At 27.3% G+C, this 20,318-nt stretch overlaps 2 protein-coding genes across 3 annotated transcripts; both read right to left on the bottom strand.

The window, feature by feature from the left end:
* Nucleotides 1–194: 194 nt before the first annotated feature.
* On the bottom strand, nt 195–1,558 carry LOC124928743 (transcription factor MYB61-like). Its single transcript, XM_047468991.1, has 3 exons — nt 1,426–1,558; nt 1,203–1,332; nt 195–1,128 (listed from the first exon to the last, which is right to left on the bottom strand). The coding sequence occupies exons 1-3, from the start codon at nt 1,556–1,558 to the stop codon at nt 195–197; spliced, it is 1,197 nt and encodes a 398-aa protein (XP_047324947.1).
* Nucleotides 1,559–13,065: 11,507 nt separating this feature from the next.
* Nucleotides 13,066–17,753, bottom strand: LOC124932721 (transcription factor PIF3-like). Of its 2 annotated transcripts, none has more exons than XM_047473389.1 (8): nt 17,426–17,753; nt 16,830–16,986; nt 15,943–16,726; nt 15,752–15,865; nt 15,610–15,675; nt 14,505–14,570; nt 14,020–14,373; nt 13,066–13,381 (listed from the first exon to the last, which is right to left on the bottom strand). In XM_047473389.1, exons 2-8 carry the CDS (start codon nt 16,910–16,912, stop codon nt 13,268–13,270), a joined length of 1,581 nt encoding a protein of 526 aa, XP_047329345.1. In that variant the 5' UTR covers nt 16,913–16,986; nt 17,426–17,753; the 3' UTR covers nt 13,066–13,267. The 2 variants fall into 2 exon arrangements, with proteins under 2 accessions (XP_047329345.1, XP_047329344.1); XM_047473388.1 differs by having other exon boundaries at nt 15,943–16,735; nt 17,426–17,752.
* Between the last annotated feature and the right edge of the window lie 2,565 nt (nt 17,754–20,318).

Below are 20,318 nucleotides of genomic sequence, written 5' to 3'. Positions count from 1 at the left end.
GGAATTTTGAAACAAACTTTACAAAGAATTATTAATTTACGGCCTTATTCTGTCCCAGAAAAATGATCCTCTTTAGCAGTTTAGTTTATGAAGAATAGATGACAACACAGTATTGACTAGGGGAGGAGGAGGAGGAGGAGGCCTATGTACAGAGAGAGAGAGAGAGAGAGAGAGAGTACGGAATAGACGTCTGTCTAATTGAATTGCCCATAATTAGCAGTTGCCGGAAGTCTCTGGAATTGCTGCTTGCTGCTGTATATGTCAATGGCTTGCAAGGGTGGTGGTGGTGGTGATAACTGATGATGATCATGATTCGAAATCCAGGCGTTGTTGTTGTTGTTTGAGGTTCCTCCTGTCATGAATTGCACTTGTGCTTGATCAGAATCTTGGGTTTGAAGGGCTTGAATGTATTCAGACCATGATTTGATATCTTCGTTTGCTTGAATCTGATGATCAGCTTCTTTTATCTCCGGTTTAATATTGCAATGATCAATTGTGGAGTGCCATGAGAATGGGTTAATTTGCTGATCAAAGAAAGTAGAAGAAGAAGAAGAAGAAGAGGTAATTATTTGAGAAGGATGGGGAGGGTTATCGAAAGGAAGATGATCAGTACTCTTTTCCCTGATTGTTGAAAGAATGGTGGTGCTCGGATTGGAATTGAAAATGGAATTAGGATTGAATTGATCTGGGTATAAGGGATGATGATGGGTTTCGTAGTTAATTAGTTGATGGAAAGAGAAGTAGCCTGCTGCTGCTGCTGCTTCTGTTGATGTAGTGGCGGCCGCGGCGGAGGAGGAGGTGGTGGTGGTTTCATGTACTGTGGAAACAAATCTGTCAATGAAGAACTCATGATGAGTTGGTTGAGGAGGAATGGCGCTGCTGTTAGTTTCCGTGAATCGGTAGGAGTTGGCGGCGGTTGAAGGAGGAAGAGGCTTGTTATTGTCGGTTGAGGTTGTTGTTGTTGTTGTTGTTGTTGGGGGATGATTATTCTGAAGCACCTCGGAGAGAGGTTTGTGAGTGCTTGGATCAATCCCTTTTTGCTTGAGCTTCTTCTTAATGGAGGAATTCCAGAGATTCTTGATCTCGTTATCTGTTCTTCCGGGTAACTGAGCTGCAATCTGAGACCACCTGTGAAAGAAGAAAAAGGATAATGATGCCATTGTATTGTATTGTTATGAGAAAAAAAAAGAAGGAATAAAAACCTGTTTCCGAGGACTGCATGGAGCTCAATGATGAGATTCTCTTCTTGAGAAGAGAATGTGCCTCTCTTCAGGTCCGGTCTCAAATAGTTAATCCATCTCAATCGGCAGCTCTTTCCACATCTTTGAAGACCTATATATATATAATTAATTAATTAATTAATTAAAACAAGTAATTTGAAATTGAAATTGAAATTGAAATGATGATGATGATGTGTACGTGTACCTGCAAGTTTAGGAACAGAGCTCCAGCAGCCATGGCCGTAACTGGTGATGTGTTTGATAAGCTTCTCGTCTTCTTCGGGAGACCATAATCCTTTTCTAAGCTTCTGCTTATAGCAGCATGAATGTCTCCCCATGTTATCAAATATTATTATTATTATTATGTATCTCTCTCTAAAACAAACAAACAGAGAAAGATTTGGGGGAAATGAAATGGCAGGATGAGTCTGCTCTGCTGCTGCTTCTTGTAGGGAATCAAATTAATAGGAGCATTAACAATAAATAAATAATAAGAGGAAGATGTCACGCTCAAGAGCTGATTTCAAGATTGCCATTTTTTCGGATTATTATTTTACAAAAACTGTAATTAATTAATTAATTAATTAATTAATTACTAAAGAGAAAATTGTTTTATTTATTTGTTTCTGAAATTAGATGGAGAGGCCCACCCTGCCCTGCCCTGCCCAGTCCAGGAGCCCATGTATATATCTTCAATTACATGGGGGGTTCTTCTTCTTCTTCTCATAAGTCTCATCAAACGGTTCAGAGGATTAATGACATTGACCACCGGTGGTGGGACTCCTAACATTTATAATCAATTGGACTTTTACAACTTATTTTATTATTCCATTTTAATTAACTGGATAAGATAGTATTTAATTATACATACATACATACATATATGTCAAATTAAATTAAATTAAATTAAATTTGCACTATTCCAATATATGTTAGTTTAAGGGCCTAGAGAGGCACAAAAATGTTGTTTTTTTTGTTAATATATGTCTCAGTCAAATTTTAATCAAAATATTTTAATAATTAAATATGAGATCTTAAGGAGCAATAAACTCTTAATTTCAAGTCTTTGAATAACATTTACAATAACTATTGAACATATGCTGTTCAATCAATTAAAGAGCTGTTGTCTGTTATTTAAAAGAATATATTAAAATTTGTTTAAAAGATAAAATGTTATTTATTTATATTCCTAATTTTCTAAACTAAAATAATAATAATAATAATAATAAAGTAGCTTTGTTGGATTTTAAAATTAGAAGGACATTATTTTTTTTTGGGGGGGAGGGGAGGCTTTAAAAGTAAAAAGTAAGTAAAGGAAATGAAAGAAAAGTAAAGTAAAGTAAAGTGATGCGAAGATTCCAAAACCAAAATGAAAGAGATGAGGAATTAGGACAAGTGTTCCTGTGCACAGAGAAGAAACACCCATATATGATTGGTTACAAATTAATTAATTAAATTATTAACTGCAAAGACTTCTTTAATTAATTTAATATTAATTACAACCCGAAACCCTCAAAATATTCTGTGACTCTCTGTCCTTGTTCATTTTAAATTTAATTTGTTTTCTTGTTGCTGTGCTGTGCTGTTTATATATATGTTCTGGGCAATAACAATGGCGGCAGCTTTAATTAGAGAGAACTAGCTTAGCAAGGTTTTTTCTTCTTCATCATCTTCTTCTACTACAAATTATACATACATACATACATACATATTTGTTTATATATAAATATTATATATATATATAGCTGTCTGGTTTATCTTCTTTATATATATCCCAATGATCAAGTACGTATGATTGATCTCATGATTGGCTTGAAAGACATTGTCAGAAGCATCTTTAATTATTTTCTTAATTTATTTATTTCCACTTAATAAATAAAATATTTATATACAAAAATTCTATCTACCAACTCCACAGATCATTTATCTTCTTCTAAGAAACAATATCATGTCGGAGGTTTTTTATTTTATTTTATTTTATTTTATTTTTGAAGAAATACCCTTTTATTTGTTTTTCCTTATATATTTTCTATATAGCACTACTACTTCTTACGGCTTCATTAAATTTAAATAATCACATCTCCATAAACTACAAGATAGAAAATCAATGGGAAAATATATGATAACATAATTGCTTAGGATTGTTTATAGAATTTTTTTTATTTTGTTTTGTGTTGTAAAATAGTGGAGGGTATATACTTGAGAGAAATATATATATATGATCATAGGCAATAATTTTATATCAAAATGCAACTTGAATATATATATATATTTTATTATAACTAAAGAAGCATGGAAGTAATTCAAAATAAGATATTCTTATAGAGATTTGATATCAATTAACAATAGATTTAGCATTATTGACAACAAAAAAAAAGGAGAGGTTTTTACATGTAATATGGCTTATTGTTGTCTAAATTCAATGGAATTAGGATTGAGGGATGATAAATAATCTAATGAAGTAGTTGTCAAAATTTCAAAGATGTATATTAATTAATATTTAAATTTGAGAATAAGGACAGATTAGGATGACATTAATAATTTGGATAGACTCTAAACTAATTGAGGCCCTTTTTAAGGACATAACTTGTTTAAACAGGATATTATTTATTAATATTTAATTTATGATCAAGTAGTTGCTAATTAATTATTATGATCGGTGGAAAAGTCATATCACTTATGGGAGAGACGTGCATGGTTTTCAGATTGATTAAGTTAATAATTAACTGTGTAATTAGGTGTGCATTACCATAATTATTACATTACTTTTTTTTTTCTCAAAGAATTATCAATTCTAGAATTAACTTATGTATAGTGTATATTAATATATATATTAATGTATTAATTAATTTGCTGACATTTATATATAGTATACATGATCACGTACAAACTTAAACTTGGTATGAAGAATTGACTCTGTAGGACTTTGGCATTTCTATAGGGCGTGCCACCCCACTTTGATTGGGTGATGAGACATATTATTTTGTGGTATATAAGTTAGACAAGTTATATTTGAACTCTCACGCTGAGAAATCAAAGTCAATATCATATAGGTTTGATTGTGGGCTCTAATTTGCACGAGATGTTTGTAATTTTATTTATTTTCAATAACTCACAATTAATTAAATTAAGAAAATAAGAAAAAAGTTTAATTAAATTTGAAATATAATTAAGAAAATAAGAAAAAGTTTAATTAAATTTGAAATACTATAATTAATCAGAGCAACTTAAAATGAAGAACCCTTAAATAATAAGGAAGAATGGGTCCAACGGGCGGGCAACGAGAGATTCCTGCAAATAATATCATGGCAACTCGTGAGCTTTATTTATCTTTCTTTATTAATTGGAGCTAAATGAGCTGGTGTTATATATTGGTTCAAGTCAACTCCATATAGATAGAGCAAAAATAATAATAGATAATATTTATACATATTATATATAAATTTATACTTGAGTATTATATATAGACAGTTTAGTTACGTCTCTTTCCCATTAATTCTTTTATGATCTAACTTATTATAATCCATCACTTTTGATATTGTTTTTTTTTCAGTAATTTTTATTTTGATCTAAAGCTATTTTGAGACATCTTACTCTCTCAATTGGAAATATATAATATTAATAATTTTATTTATTGAGATTTCATTCTTTGTAAATATGTTTGTAGATGATTTTATCCCGTTATATTTATTATTGTAATTTTTTTTATTGTTTAAATGGTTCTTATTTATATATTATTTAAAAAAAAAAATTATTTATTTATTTTGAGCAATATTTTAGATCCTTTTCATTTATACATTTGAGCTTTGTACAATTTGTTTAAATAATTTTATTTGGTTTTATGAGTTATTGATTAAAAATGTTAAAAGGATATTGATTCTTAATGAGAAAATATTTGTTATTAATATTATTTTTAAATATAGATAATATTTTAATTGATAATTAAATTGGTTGATGAATAAATAAATATAATAATATGTTGAGTCTTGTAGCAATTTATAGTTTAAATTTTATTGTATATTGTTTGGTTTTGTGGTATTTATTATTGATAACCTTAACTTATAAAAATAAATAAATAACTAATAATCCTATAATTTAATCATATGACTGGATGGACTTTAGAAAAAAAAAAAAAAAAAGGACAGAAGCTTTGTCTTGTATACTTTTGTCGGTTTTACATTGCATAATTAACATTTCATATTCAAATTAATTAGCCCACGCTTTTACAAGTCTGACAAGAAGATTCCCTCGACTCAAATTATTTAATCAACTTTAATTACTTGTGCGTTTTTTTTTGTTATATAAATAAAACGGGTTCATGCAATAATTAATATAATAAAAGATCTAATTCAAATTATGTAAGTTTTCATTAAAATTAAGAAAAATTAATATTTAATATTCTATTTAAAATTATGATCTCCGTTAGTACTTAAATATTGGGCTCAAACCCAACTCAATAAAATATATATTTTTACCATAAATGAAATTAGGTGATATATTATTTAATTTTACATATTTTTTATTTAAATTTAATTCACTATTTATTTATCTAATTTAAAAAATAAAAATAAAATTCACACTGGTCTACATATTTCATCAATATTTTTCGTTTTATTTTTAAGTCAACCCAAAAACGATGTATAATATTCTCTACTATTAGCCTACAACTATAATATTCAAACACAATTAATTATTACAAAATCAAATAGTTTACTTTTGCAATACCCATCAATAAATAAATTTAAATGATAAATGAAAAATTGAAACTCACATCCTTATAAGTTTTAGAAAAGTATTTAAATATTTGGACGAGTTGAGACATTAATATTTTTATGCATCTTTTGTCATTAACTTTGCTCTTCCTTTTTGTTCTGCACAGTAGTTAGTGGTTATCGGCTCCCATAATTTCACCAAAATTATGATTTCTCTTGTTTTCATTAATCGCATTTGATAAAAAAAAATATATATATATTATTTGGGTTTTAGTTAGTTTAATTGGTAAAATATTAATTTATATTTAAATTTAATAATAATAATAATAATAATAATAAAATAAAGGTATTTTAGTTAATAAAATAAGTGATTTAATAGTTAGAATGATAGTAATGTGATTGGAGATAATTTTTTTTTAAAAAAATTGACTTACATTTAAAAAAAAAAAGAAAATCTTAAAAAACTAATTATATAAAACGGGGTGTTAGAGAAATGTTGATTATAATGAAAAGGTGCTGGGCTGGATTATAATTGCATAAAATGAAAAGGTGGTGGGGGCTTTTTGACTAATTATATATATATATATATATATATATATTTGAATGTTTATAAGAAATTAAAGAAAAATTATGAAACCACTTTATGTCGGTTCATGATCAATATTAATATATTGATCATAGATTAGGGCCTAGCTATTCCTATCAAGTTCAAGGAACTGTCTTGACATTTGACAAGGAATATATATATAATGTAATCATCTAATACACAATAATCCCAACCCTAAGGGGTTTGCCGCCCCTTCCATTATTATTATTATTATTATTTAAAATATGATTCTATATAATTATAATCATTAAATAAATAAAGGCAAGGATATATGCATCCCCATGACTAAAAGAAACTTACTATAATTAATTAATTACTTCCAATTGTCTAGGATAAAATGTCTCAATGTTGGGTCTAACAAAGGGTGCGTAGTCATTTGTGCCACATGAAAGAAATTAAGAGGAACCAAATCCTGATCACATTATTCATTAATTTTCAAGCCTTCAAATCTTTTTATTAATTTGTGGAACTCATTGATCAATATATATAATTCATCAGGGAGCTAGTAATTATGTCTAACTCTTTGAGGGACTTTTTGGAATTAATTAAAACAGACCTCTCTACAATTACATGTATATATAGAAGAGAATTAAGTCATATATATATATATATATATTTATATATATATAACTAATATAATTAAGGCTTTTGCTTTATTTATTCAAACATGATAACATATATATATATATATATATATATATAGGTTTAGTGTATTAATTAATTTTCATGAGATATATTTGAGAGTGGAAATGATTTCAAGCATACACAGTTTTCACCAATATCCCTATAGCTAGCTAGCTATTTTAAACTCTAGAGCTCATGATTAAAGTCATGAGAAAATATATGAAACCATGTGCTTTTGCTTAATTAATAATAAGATTTTACATATATATAATCTATTATAAGCCTCTATAGCTGAGTACTGACATTAATTGATGTGATATTAGTGAAGCAAAACTCATGAAGATAAGGTTAATATTAATAGTTTCCTTAAAAATATTAAGCATGAGATAATATAATCAAATGGTCATTTGAAATCAATGGAGACATAATTTATATGTCCTTGATCGAACAAGTGAACAGGTCATTCACTAATGAAGTCTCTTTTAATTAAATTAAATTAAATGGGCAACTAATTAATTAATTGACAATAAATTACGGCACGCCTTTTTTTGGTAATTTTGTACTTGTGATTGAATCTTAATTAAAGATACTGTCAAATCCTTTTCATACACAAATTAATAAAAATAAAATTATACTCATATATTATATATTACGTTTGAAAAAATTGTATTGAAATCTTTAATTTGTTTAACAAAATATCCTTAAAAAAAAAAAAAAAAAGATATTTGTCGAGAACACATTATATATATTCAAAATCATCGTCGATCTATCCGGACGAGGATAAAGCGTCGACACATCTAATTCCTTGTGTTAACTTTCGATGAGTAGAATTATAAACTTTAATAAACACCTTATAGATATATCTATTCATATATACCGTATATTTACGGAAGATTAACGTGATACTAGATAAAAAAAAAAAAAGAAAGAAATATTTATAGGAACATTGCACATTGTTTGTGGGGAACACTGAAATTGATAAGTGTTCAATATTAAGGTGAGGGTCCATGAGATGACCTTAATACATGTCATTTAATTGGGCCATTAACACAAGTAGGAAACATAATCACATGGATATCTCATGAGAATTAGTTAAATCACAGAGCTAAATTGATTACTTATCTTTAGTCTTGTCAAGTTGATGACAGATTATGACACAAGCACCATACTTTCACTAATTAATTGCACTTAATTAATTTGTTACTCCATTTAGAAACTTAGAGATCTCTTAATCAATGATTAGCACTTGGAATTAATCAAAACACCTAATTATATATATTTAATTAATCACAAGGATAAATTAATAATATATATATATATTTAAACCATCAAAATCAACTCTTCTATCTTGCACCGAATTTTATTTTCAATTTTTGTTTTAAGTACATGTATAATAGAGCCAATATTTGCGAAATCTCAATATTGCATCCAAAATATATTCTATGGAAATAGCTAGTTCTTTAAACAAAGACATTTTAATGGATGAGAATTCAATTAATTAATGACTATTCTATTAGCTGACCGGCCTTTTCATAAATATTAGTTAATGCTTAGTCACTTTTGCACTTTAAGAACAAATATTGAATTGGTTTCAACTTATAAAAAAAAAAAGAATCTCAAGGAGGAATCTTTTTTACTATTCCTAAAGCCATGTCGACCCTCTCATTCTTCTAAGTTCTAACATAAATATTTTGAAAAAGTGAAAAACACTAACTAAAGGACCCATCTCGAGTACACGACATACACTTAGAGAATAAGTGATTGTATCATCGATCTTTAATTTTACACGTGGTCTCGATCGACATCCTAGCTATATAAAGAGAAAAAAAATCATACACGGAGATTAACTATGGATGGATAAGTTTAATGACATAATTATTATATATGTTTTAATTTTCATACCATAAACTCAAAAGTAATTAATGTGTAGTAAATAATTTTATTGAAAAAAACCCTAATTAATATTATGTATGCATGAGCCAGCTAGGTGTTAACCCATGCATTAATAAAAAATAAAGAATGGCTTAATTAATCAAGATTAATAAGGTGGTGTACGTAATCAATGTTTGAAAGGTTAATTAATTAATTAGTAGAGGTTTAGAGTAGGAAATTTCAGGTATGCCTGGATGAAATTCTTATAATGTTAATTTGTCCCCCCTATGTATAGTGAATAATAATAATAATGACATATTTCTTTATAGAAAGATATATAAATGATGAAAGGGGGTTTAATTGCATAATTAATTAATTAATTTGTAAGCATATATATATATATATGATCTGATTAGCTAGCTAGGCCGGGAGTTATATATATATATATATATATATATATATATATATATATATATATATATATATATATATATAGTTTTGCTTTGCTTATGAGTTATGATCGATCGATCGATCATCCAATATTTCCAATAGGTTACATTTTGATGGCTGTGGGGACTCTTTGTTTTCCTTTTTGTCATCTCAGTCACTGTTTCTACTATGCTATGTGTCGACTTCCCATTGGTCCCGAATATATATATATATATATATATATATATATATATATATATGGAGAGACAATTAATTAATTAATTAATTACTAATGGAGATGCGGAATTAGCTAGCTAGACCTTAATTAATTAAAGGGTTTCGGTCATCCCACATGAATTCATATTATTGATTTTTTAAGTATTTCATCTTTTGTTTAATTGACAAATTAATTAATATTATTTAAGCAAGCCCATGCACTCCTTATTTTTTTTATTTCAAATACCCATTTAATTTCATACATAGATGGACATTCGACCGCCATAGAAATTATGCATTAACTTCCTCCAGGAGACTTAATAAAATGTTTCAATCTCTATATTAATTGTGGCCGCATTCCTTGGGCTTTATTTCCTGTCAGGAATATATATAAATAAACGAGAAGGTAAAAAAAAGATATTAAACAGGTCAAGTGGTTAACCATGTATTAAATGTGTTAAATACGTAATAAAAAAAAACATTCAAATAAGTTAAAAACATGTTAATTAGGTTAACAAATATTAAAAGAGTTAAAAAAATGGTGAATAAAATTTAATAAGATGAAAAGTAAATTTTATTTAGGTTAAACTCATTCTAGAGTCAATCTATTTTAGTGAATAATACTAATTGAAAGAGGATAAATTTAAATTTGGTTGGATATAATGTTTTAGATTTGATTTAAAAAATAAATACTTTACAAAAATAAAATAAAAATATATTTTCATAAAATAATTAGTTGTAATAAACCATGATTTTTTTTTTCTTTCTAAAATAACTTTTTTTAACCAAGAAAATAAAGTAGTGTAATTAGTTAGGAATTCAAATTTGATTAATAAAGAATAATAATAATCAATAATATATTTTAAAAAAGATAAGTCTAAATTAAAAAAAAATGTAAGAAATATTTTTCAACATTTTTAAAGAAAAATATTTTTTAAATTATAAAATAAAATAAAAGTTTTAATAATTGGATTTGAGATAATATTATATAAATTTCTTTAAAAACGTTTATCATAAAATATTTTCATGTGTGTAGGTTTATTAGAACTTTGACTAATAAAGAATAATAGGCTAAAAAATATTTAAAATAATATGAATTTATATTAAATAAAAAATAAAAGTTTTAATATTTAAATATGATGGGTATATTTCATAATACTAATACGATATTTATGAGATTCTCAATAATTTATTAAGTGCTGTATTTTTTTTTATTTTTCATGTCAATGTTTTTTTATTATGCTTAAAACATTTTTTATTTTATTTTTAATATACACCTACCTTTTAAATAAAAACATAAATAATTGAATATGATATAATATAAATTTCTTTCAAATCAGTTTTTATAAAATATTTTCTACAGTTAATTAGGAATTTAGATTTGGTTAATAAAGAATAATAAATAAATAAAATAAGTAAATTTTGCAAAATTATTTTTTAAGATTTTAAAAGAAAAGTATTTTTAAAAGATAAAAATAAAATAAACACTTTAATAATTGATTTTGAGATAATATATAAATTTCTTCTTATAAAATATATTCAAGTGTTTATAGAACATATTACTAAAAAATATTATTTTTATTACATAATTTAATAAATAAAAAACAAAATCATGCATTTGCAAAATTGTCTTATAAGTACTTAAAAATAATTCAAATTAAGTTAATTAACCTATCCTTAGTTACTATATAACTTATTTGACGTTATTAACATTATTATGTATGTATCACTTCTTATAAAATCTTAGTGTTTATAGTTGTATAATTAATAAGCAAAAACATACTAAGAAATATATTAGTGTTGTAGTTGAGATATTTTTAAAAAGAAATAAATAAAAACTAATTTAACGTCTTAAGAAAATAAAAAAAATAATGTCATGTTTTTGATAATTATGAAGCAAAACCCAAATATATATATATATATATATATATATATATATATATATATATATATATATATATATATATATATATATATATATATATATATATATATATATATATATAATGATGCTTAATTTTTAAAGTGTCCGGATTGTCGGGTCGAGAGCCGTGGTTAATTTGAATATTTATGTGAGAGTAAATGGATACTTGGGTCGGATTGTGGGTTGACCCGCTCATAAACTTAAAACGGTTAAAAATAAATTTAAAAATGTTATTTGTGGGTTTTGAACTTCCAATATAACAAAACAAGTACAACCTTTAACCAAATGTGATTGAGATGTGGTTTGTCGATAGATAATAGACCGATATCATTTGAAAGTGGTTAAAGAAATATAAATCAAATATTTAATTGGCCAAAGTGTGAGGTCACGATGCTAATTATTAAAAAATATGAATCAAATATTTGATTGACAAAGTGAAAGTGTAAAGTCACGAAATGAGAGATTCATTCAGAAAAAATATGTGATGAAACATGTGAGAAAATAAGTTGTTTTATCGAAGTGAATAAAATGTGAAATGAGAGCGTTATATTTTTTATTTTAATAATTTTAAACATTGAATAAATATTATTATAATTTATTTTATTTTTATCTTTATCCGTGTGCAACCAAAATTTTCCTAGTTTATTATTATTACACTTTCCTGTGTAGAAATCTGGGGAGGTAATGAATAATCAATAGACGAAATTGTAGGTAGGCTAAGATTATTACACAAATACTAATCAACTTATGATTTGCATGGTACCCTAATTAATGATATTATATATGGGATTAATTAGTACAATACTACAATGTTATTTCCATTAATTACATAGATGAGATTTTGCTTAGTTGAATACCACTGCATCCTAAGCAATAAAAATGTTATAATTTAAAAATTACTATATCACTCCTTTTCTGGTCCTTCAATTAATTCATTGTCTAAAATACTAAAATAACTTTTATTTATTATTTATTATTTTATAATTATATTTTAATACTAATTAAATAATTTCATTATCTAAAATACTAAAATAACTTTTATTTATTATTTATTATTTTATAATTATATTTTAATACTAATTAAATAATTTTTTTAATAAAATCTCCAATCCGAACAAACACTTTAATCTCAAGACAACTGAATATCACTTCAATGTAGAAGAAATATGTGGTTACTTTTATAGTTGAGATCCTAAAAATCATTTAATTTATAAAAGTATAATTGGTAATATACTAATATCTAATTGAAACAAGATAGAGTTATTCAAGCAGCAGGACTGAAAGATTAGGAAAATAAGTATGGAGTTAAGTAAATGATAAGATAAATAATACCCGTTATTTGTTTCTCAATTAGATTCTTACAATCAAATTTATACAAAACAAATCACTCAATTATCACAAAAGAAATTAATGGTCTGATGGGAATAATTAAGTAGGAGGCAATACATATAGTTATAGAAGTATCTGCCAAGAACAGAAAAAATAGCTATTTTTTTATGTTACTTGTTCATATCCAAGTACTTAGGATTTAGATTTGAATATACATACGTTATTATGATTATTCAGTTTTCATTATAACATATATAACAGATTTAAAGATGTTGTGCACATCTGTGCTTCGGTTTTCGTCAGGTTGGCTCAATCTGCGGCTGCTGCTTCAAGCTCATTGTTGATGATCATGTCGACTTCCCACCCCAACATCGGCCGTTGGATCTTTCTTATGCGCCAAAGCTGATAGTTCCGAACCACCACCACCAACACCGTTAGTAATAATTACCTGATCATGATATTATTCAACCAAAACGTTAGTTACATATCATGATGACAATAGGGAACAATGAAAATACAAGACCTCAAAGGATTGAGAATCTAAACTATTATTTAACACTGAAAAAAAAACCTAAAAAGTATATATATAATCATTCTCAAACTCTCAAGGGCAACATGTGGCCAATCAAGGTCAAATTTGTTGTTCCAGATTTTGTTGGAAATTTTGTTTTCCAATATGTACCACCTTCACAAAAATGGCTCATTTTATAGTATGAGTCAAAATTAATAAAGAAAGAAAATGCAAAGTAAACTTATTTTTATAAAGTGGTACAAAGTAGAACACAAAATCATAAGACACTGCTTCGAAGAAGGGTAAGATGGTCATTTTGCATTATTTCTATCAGCAACTTATGAACTATAATCTCAAATAATCCCAAACTCAAACAACCCCCAAGGTTGCTAGATTAAGTAGGTTCCTGAATTTATTTATTTATAGAAGATTGTGTAAAAAACAATGAGGATCCAATTTCATAATGAAACAACTTGGAAGGACATAGGAAGTAAATATACAAAATTCAAGTTATTAACATTAAGTAATAGAATTTAAATATAAACATGATTACGGGTATTAGTAGTACAAATTACCTGATTAGACGAAGGAGAATTAGAAACATCCAGGGGAACCGTCAATGGGGTTGATGAACCAGGTCCTGCAACTGTAGGCATCCCTAGAGGTGGAGGACATGGTCCTGACATAGGGTGATGTCCTTGACTGGGCGGATGGCCAAACATTTGAAAACCGTTAGTAGCTGTTGAAAAGGACGATGGGCGTGCAAAGGGGAAATGTGCAGCTCCTTGCATGAAAGGGTATTGTTGGTGGTGGTGTTGTCCAAATCCCATTCCCATTCCCATTGGCGAGAAATGAGTACCATGGAAGGGTTGCATCCCTGCCGGAAACATCATTTGTGGCATGTATAACCCCGCTCCCATAGACATAATCTGCATGTAGAGAGGATTGAAATTTCTGTGTTTACATGAAATTCTCAAGAAGAGGGGTTCAAGTCTTCACACCCAAATCATTTACAAAAAGGAAGAATGTTAGAGACAAAACTAGTAGCCAGGTTTTGCACCTGAACTTGAAGTTGAAGAGTCTTTAGGTACTCGATTGCTTCGTCGAGCATAGAAGCTTTGTCCACCTTAAACAAAAACAAAACCATAGTTTATGCTCAGCTTAGTTGTTTAAGAGCTTGTTTCAGGTAGTAGTTTTTTTCTTAAGTAAAAACATTTTTGTAAATAAAAATAATTTACCCTTTTAATAAAAAAGTAGATTATTTGGATTAAAATGACTAAAAATATAGTCTTTAATGCTTCATATGTTATGAAAAAAAAGTATTTTAGTCAACAATTTGAATGATTTTAATTAATAAAGTGGTTGATGATGAGATAAGATGTTTAAATAACTTGTTAAGTTAAAGTTATGGAAAGTGAGTTATTGAAGTGTATGGAAGGAAAAATTATTGGTACAATCGTCTCAAACTCAAAGGATTAATGTTACACATGTTCACTTCAATCCAAAATAATAGAACTTGTACAGGATGAGAATTTTCCGATCTTATTTAAAATTCTTATGTTGTTTTCTTATTTCTTGTTATGTTTTTTCCTTTCACCCTTATAAGGCTTTAATGCATCTTGCGCTCTTTATTATAAAAGTTGACATTTAAAAAAAATGAGTGTATTTTTGTTTATAAGTTAATTGAAAGGAATGTGATTGAATAGTTAAAGTTTTTTTTATTATTAAAAATGATACATATATAATGAAAAATTATTAGAGTTCTTAGACATGCATAAAAGGAGAGAAAATTACAAAAAAAAACACAAAACATTGAAATATGAACAAAAACATAATCATGTCAACCCACAAAAATTATTGGATATCAAGGGTTATTTGGATTTAAATCATCAGGAAAATCAGTAACTAAAATATTAAAACACATTTACTTAATTTCTTTTTAATAGTTAAAATCATTTAACAAACCTTAAATGATCTAGTTTTTCATGAATCAAACAAGGTAAGATTCTAAATAACTGAAACAAATTTTGTTTTTGAAAATGAGAATTTCATAAAAACAAAATTGTAACCAATTGAACATCATATTCTTAAATTTGAGGAAAACAACTATCTTCAAAGATTGATTGAAAAATAATTCTTCTAATAAAAAAATGAAAGCAAATCACCTTATTACAATTAGGTATGAGTTCTTGCAAAGCACGCATCTTTTCGTTTATCCGATCTCTGCGTCTCTGTTCACAAAACAACCAATATAGGTGGTTCAAAAAATTGACAACAAAAAGAAAAAAGTGCATCATTTGTGCTCACCCTTTCGGATAAATTATGAACCTCGGCTGCTCGGCTTCGTTTGGAACCCATACATCCTCCTCCTCCTCTAGCAGGAGCTCCTTTTCGAACACCAACCGATTCTTCCTCCACATCCTGCACCAATCAACAATTAATGTATCAATCAAAGCTGCGTTTTAATTATCTAACATTAGGATTGCTTGCTAACATACATCACTTCGACCCTCCTCCGATTCATCAGTTTCGTGACGCTTTCTCTTCAAATTGGGCATTGAATTGTTAGAAGCTCGTTCTGCACTACTAACAGAACAAACAGAAGAAGCAGCAACTGTTGGCTCAACAGTTTTCTCAATATCTTGCACGCCTTTAGAAACGCCTGCTTCAAATGCTCGACCTGAATGCTTGTCGTTTTTAGCCACGACTTCCTGAAGAACCGCCTCAGACAGGTTAGTTTGGCCACCCAATATTACAGATTCTTTTCCCTTCCCAACGGAGTCTCCAACAATATTTTCGATATTGGCTCGGCCAACTGCTCCAGGTCTTGCAAAATGGGAGAAGTTAAAGAAACCAAAGTTATTCTGAACCTTCACATTACCGTTAGATAATCCCCCAACTGAATCTTGATCACGAAAGGAATCCCTGGAGGAGGTCTGGCCTTGATGAAACGAAATCCTAGGGGGGTCGTTACTCTTATTAACAGACACAAAACTATTATGGTTGAGGGCGAGTTCATTACCCGTTACACCAGATATCTCGGGCAATAAGTCATCGATAGGATAATTCAACCAAGGTACCATGTCTTCTTCTTCTTCTTCTTCTGTTTCGACCAGAACAGGAGGAGCAGACGTCTGGAAATCATTGAGAAATCCGAACTTCCCCAACTTTGATGTTCCTACTATACTAGAGCTGTTGGAATTGGGGATGTTCTTCCTGCCTCTACTGGATTGACCTTGAAATAAAACATGGCCATTGTCCCATACTATTTCTACTAACTCACTGTTAGGTCTGCATCATCATCATCATCATCATCCAAATCAACAAATCAAACAAACAAATTCATAACAATTAACTAAACAGAAGAAGATGAAAGAAACTTAACGCATAAGACAAATCAGCTTTGTGTTTGGAAGAAGACTCTAGATTCCCATTGGAGGCCATTCCATAAAACTCAGGCAAATGCATGATGAGAAACACTTCTTCTTCTTCTTCTTCTTCTTCTTTAATGTTCTACTTTTACGTACAGAGCTTCCTTCAAACTGACAAAAACATTGAAGATCAACAGCATAATAGTTAAAAAGAAAGAAAGAAAGAACCCACAACAAATTTTCAGACATCAAAGAATGAGCTTGAGCTCACGCGGACAAATAAATAATTGTGCTGACTGAGTGAGTGTGAAGATCAGTAGTAGTGTATTATTAAATTGCAATTTCAATGATTAGAGATAAAACCCAATTAATTGATTAATTAATTAGCTAGTCATCGAAACAAACCCTTAAATTGTTAATGAAACAAACTCTATCACTTTCTCCTCATAAAGGGAATAAAATAAAGAATACCCACCCAACCCAACACAACCATGTGATGAAACGCACATATGATTTGATTAATTAATCAGTAATCTGCTGCGACTACTTAAGTTTATTCTAATCAAATTGAAAAGAAGACAATTATATAAAGAAGATTGTATAAACCCACCAAAATTAAGATCAGCTCCACTTAAAAAGTCCACATCTAAAAACACAAGATTTCTCAAGCTTGAAAGAGTCCATGTTCTTGAGCAACCGACATTTTGCTAACCCATATACGTTTTCATAGCTCCCCGCTCGCCTCCTCACCGGGTGTCTTCAAAGAGAAAAAGGAAATACACCGCAGTCCCAGCCCAGCTCAGCTGGTAGTACAGCCTACAGAGAGAGAGAGAATCGAAGAAGACGACGTGTCACGTACAGAAGAAGAAGAAAGAAAACATCGTGATTCTCTCTTACTCTCTCTCTCTCTCTCTTAAGTCCCGCATCCATAAGAGACACGCTCAAAATCCTTGGGAACCATAGTTAATAGTTTCCTTAACTAGAGTTACCCTTCCTATTTTCTTTAGTGCTTCATTTTTTATTTTTAGCATTTTTTTCTTTTACTCCTTGCCCCATTTTTTTTTATATAAATTTAATTAAATATTTTTTCTAATTTTAGAAAGATAATTAACAACATGATACATTTAAATTTCTCCCACTTTAACTACTTTAATAAATTCTTAATTTAATTAATGATAAAAGCTTATTAAATCATTATAGATCAAAGATGCACAAATTAAAGTTTATGTATCCTTAATGATAAAACCATCTTCATAATTTATTAATATTTTCTTATAAATTCTTTTTATTTGTTCAAACCAAAACATATCATTATAAACAGTTTTGATGCATTATATTAAATTCAATCTCTTATTATTTGTGATGTTTAATATCAATTTCAAATTTTAATTTACTTGAGAAAAAATAATAGGTAATTTTTTAAATTTTATTATAAATTATATCATTGTTAATTAATTAATATAGTAAATACAAATAATTACAATAAAATTATTAAAAAAAAATACACAAAGAAATCAAAAGTAAAAAATGAAATTTATTTTAAAAAAATAAGAGAAAATTAATAAATTAGAGGCTAGAGGGATAAAAAAGTGTGAATGAAAAAAATAAACTATAAGAGATATTGAAATAAAATTTTATTTTAAATATAAAATATGTTTAATTAATTCTATTTATTATTATTATATATATATGTTTGACAGTTTACTTTAAAATATTTTTAATAAAATTTAAATTTGAGACATAATATTATCAAGGATTTGTTTGTTTGAGAAAAATGTTTTTTTGAGTTTTACTTGAGTTTTATCCTAAAAACTCTTGTTTGGTAAAAACTAGGAAAATATTGGTTTTTAAAATTTGAAAATTAATTTATTTTTTTAACTTTAGAGGATATAGTGTAGGTGAAAGAACGGTAATTTAGAGAGAGAATAAAATTAGAGAGTAATTTTGATATTTAAATGATTAAATTATTTGATTTGATGGTTGATAAGATTTTTGAATTTTAAGATAAAAACGAGATTTTATTTTAAAAACTCTTTCATTCTCATAGCTCTTTGTAAATATCAGCTAATTAGTATTGTAAGATGACTTCTCCTCTCATGATATTTATTTTACTCATTTTAGCAAGTTCTTAGTGCAAAGTAAAACATACGAAATACCCAGTTTTCATACACACATGTACGGATGTTACATGATAATAATTAGTTATAATTCTGTACCCTATCCAACAAATTTGTTTACAACTGATCTTTTCATCCAAATAATAATAAAAATAATATATTTATTTTGTAATTACCAACCATTTTGTCATCAAATATATTTTGTTACTTAATAGATTTATATATACGAAATTTTAATATAGGAAGCTAATAACAATATTATTAAAACGTTTTTTAATCATTAGAAAATAATAATAAAAAATATATATATACTAATTCTTATTACTTTGACAAAGAACATTTGAATAACTCAGTAAACCATTTAATTGCTAAATTGGGAGAATTTAGTAATATAAAAGTTTATATACACTTTTTTGTTTAATTTCTATGTAAGTTTTTGTTAGTAAATTTTTTTATTTCATTTAACTCTCATAACATTACATGTTTTAGTCTTTATGCTTGAATTACAATATTTTTTCTTCATTGTATGCATTATTTATTTTTTAGTTTATACAATTATGTGAGAATATATATAATATATATATTCTGTAATAAGAAATGAGAGTAGTTGATATGTAAGGATAATGTGCATATATATATATATATATTATATTAGCTTGACATTGTTTGTCCATGTTCCATGCACTTGGATATGAGCATATATATATATTGATATTATATATTCTTAATTAAACTATGTTATCCAATTCCATCGGTCGGATTACAACATTTATGGACATGATATTGATGTATACCTGTCTTTATATATGACCCCTCTCTCTTCGTGTATGCCTTTTCGGAGCATTACTACTAATTCCATCTCTTTATTTAGTTAACAATGAGAAAATCAATTTAAATTTAATAAAATTGACAAAAATATATATGTTTGCAATATTCAAGATATGATGATAATGATTGATGATATATAATATAGAAGCTAGCTAGCTAGCTAATCATGATTATGCACGGAGACTAAACAACCAACTAATTATGCTGTTCTTTCAAAATTAACTGTAATTAACTTTTTCTTAAACATTAAATAAATGAGGTGACTTCTAATACTTGTTACAATCTTTTTTTTTTTTTTTTTTTTAAGAACTTACAAACTTTATGACTTAATAGATAAACTTTTTTTCATTTGTTGTTTTGTCGTTTTTTCTTATACAATTTTTATCATTTTAAATACATAAATCTTTTTTAAAATAAAAATAAAAGCTAGTTATAACAGTTTATAAAATTATTATTACTTTACCTTTTATTTTCTTGTAGTTTAAATGAATTTTAAAATAAATATTATTTCTTGTTTGTTTCACAGTTTTATAGATTTGATCAGAATTTGCTAACTAA

The sequence above is a fragment of the Impatiens glandulifera genome, chromosome 3 (assembly GCF_907164915.1).
Source record: "Impatiens glandulifera chromosome 3, dImpGla2.1, whole genome shotgun sequence".
NCBI lineage: Eukaryota > Viridiplantae > Streptophyta > Magnoliopsida > Ericales > Balsaminaceae > Impatiens > Impatiens glandulifera.
The sequence above is the reverse complement of the archived record's forward strand: the minus strand, read 5'-3'. Positions and strand labels throughout refer to the sequence as shown.

Excerpts from the sequence above, each read along its gene's own strand:
- LOC124928743 (XM_047468991.1), bottom strand. The coding sequence starts at position 1,558 with ATGGGGAGACATTCATGCTGCTATAAGCAGAAGCTTAGAAAAGGATTA. Across the intron at positions 1,333-1,425 it reads CTCTGTTCCTAAACTTGCAG|GTCTTCAAAGATGTGGAAAG; the intron begins GTACACGTACAC and ends ATATATATATAG. Across the intron at positions 1,129-1,202 it reads CATGCAGTCCTCGGAAACAG|GTGGTCTCAGATTGCAGCTC; the intron begins GTTTTTATTCCT and ends CTTCTTTCACAG.
- LOC124932721 (XM_047473388.1), bottom strand. The coding sequence starts at position 16,912 with ATGCATTTGCCTGAGTTTTATGGAATGGCCTCCAATGGGAATCTAGAG. Across the intron at positions 14,571-15,609 it reads TCATACCTAATTGTAATAAG|GTGGACAAAGCTTCTATGCT; the intron begins GTGATTTGCTTT and ends TTTTTGTTTAAG. Across the intron at positions 13,382-14,019 it reads ATTCTCCTTCGTCTAATCAG|GTAATTATTACTAACGGTGT; the intron begins GTAATTTGTACT and ends TATCATGATCAG.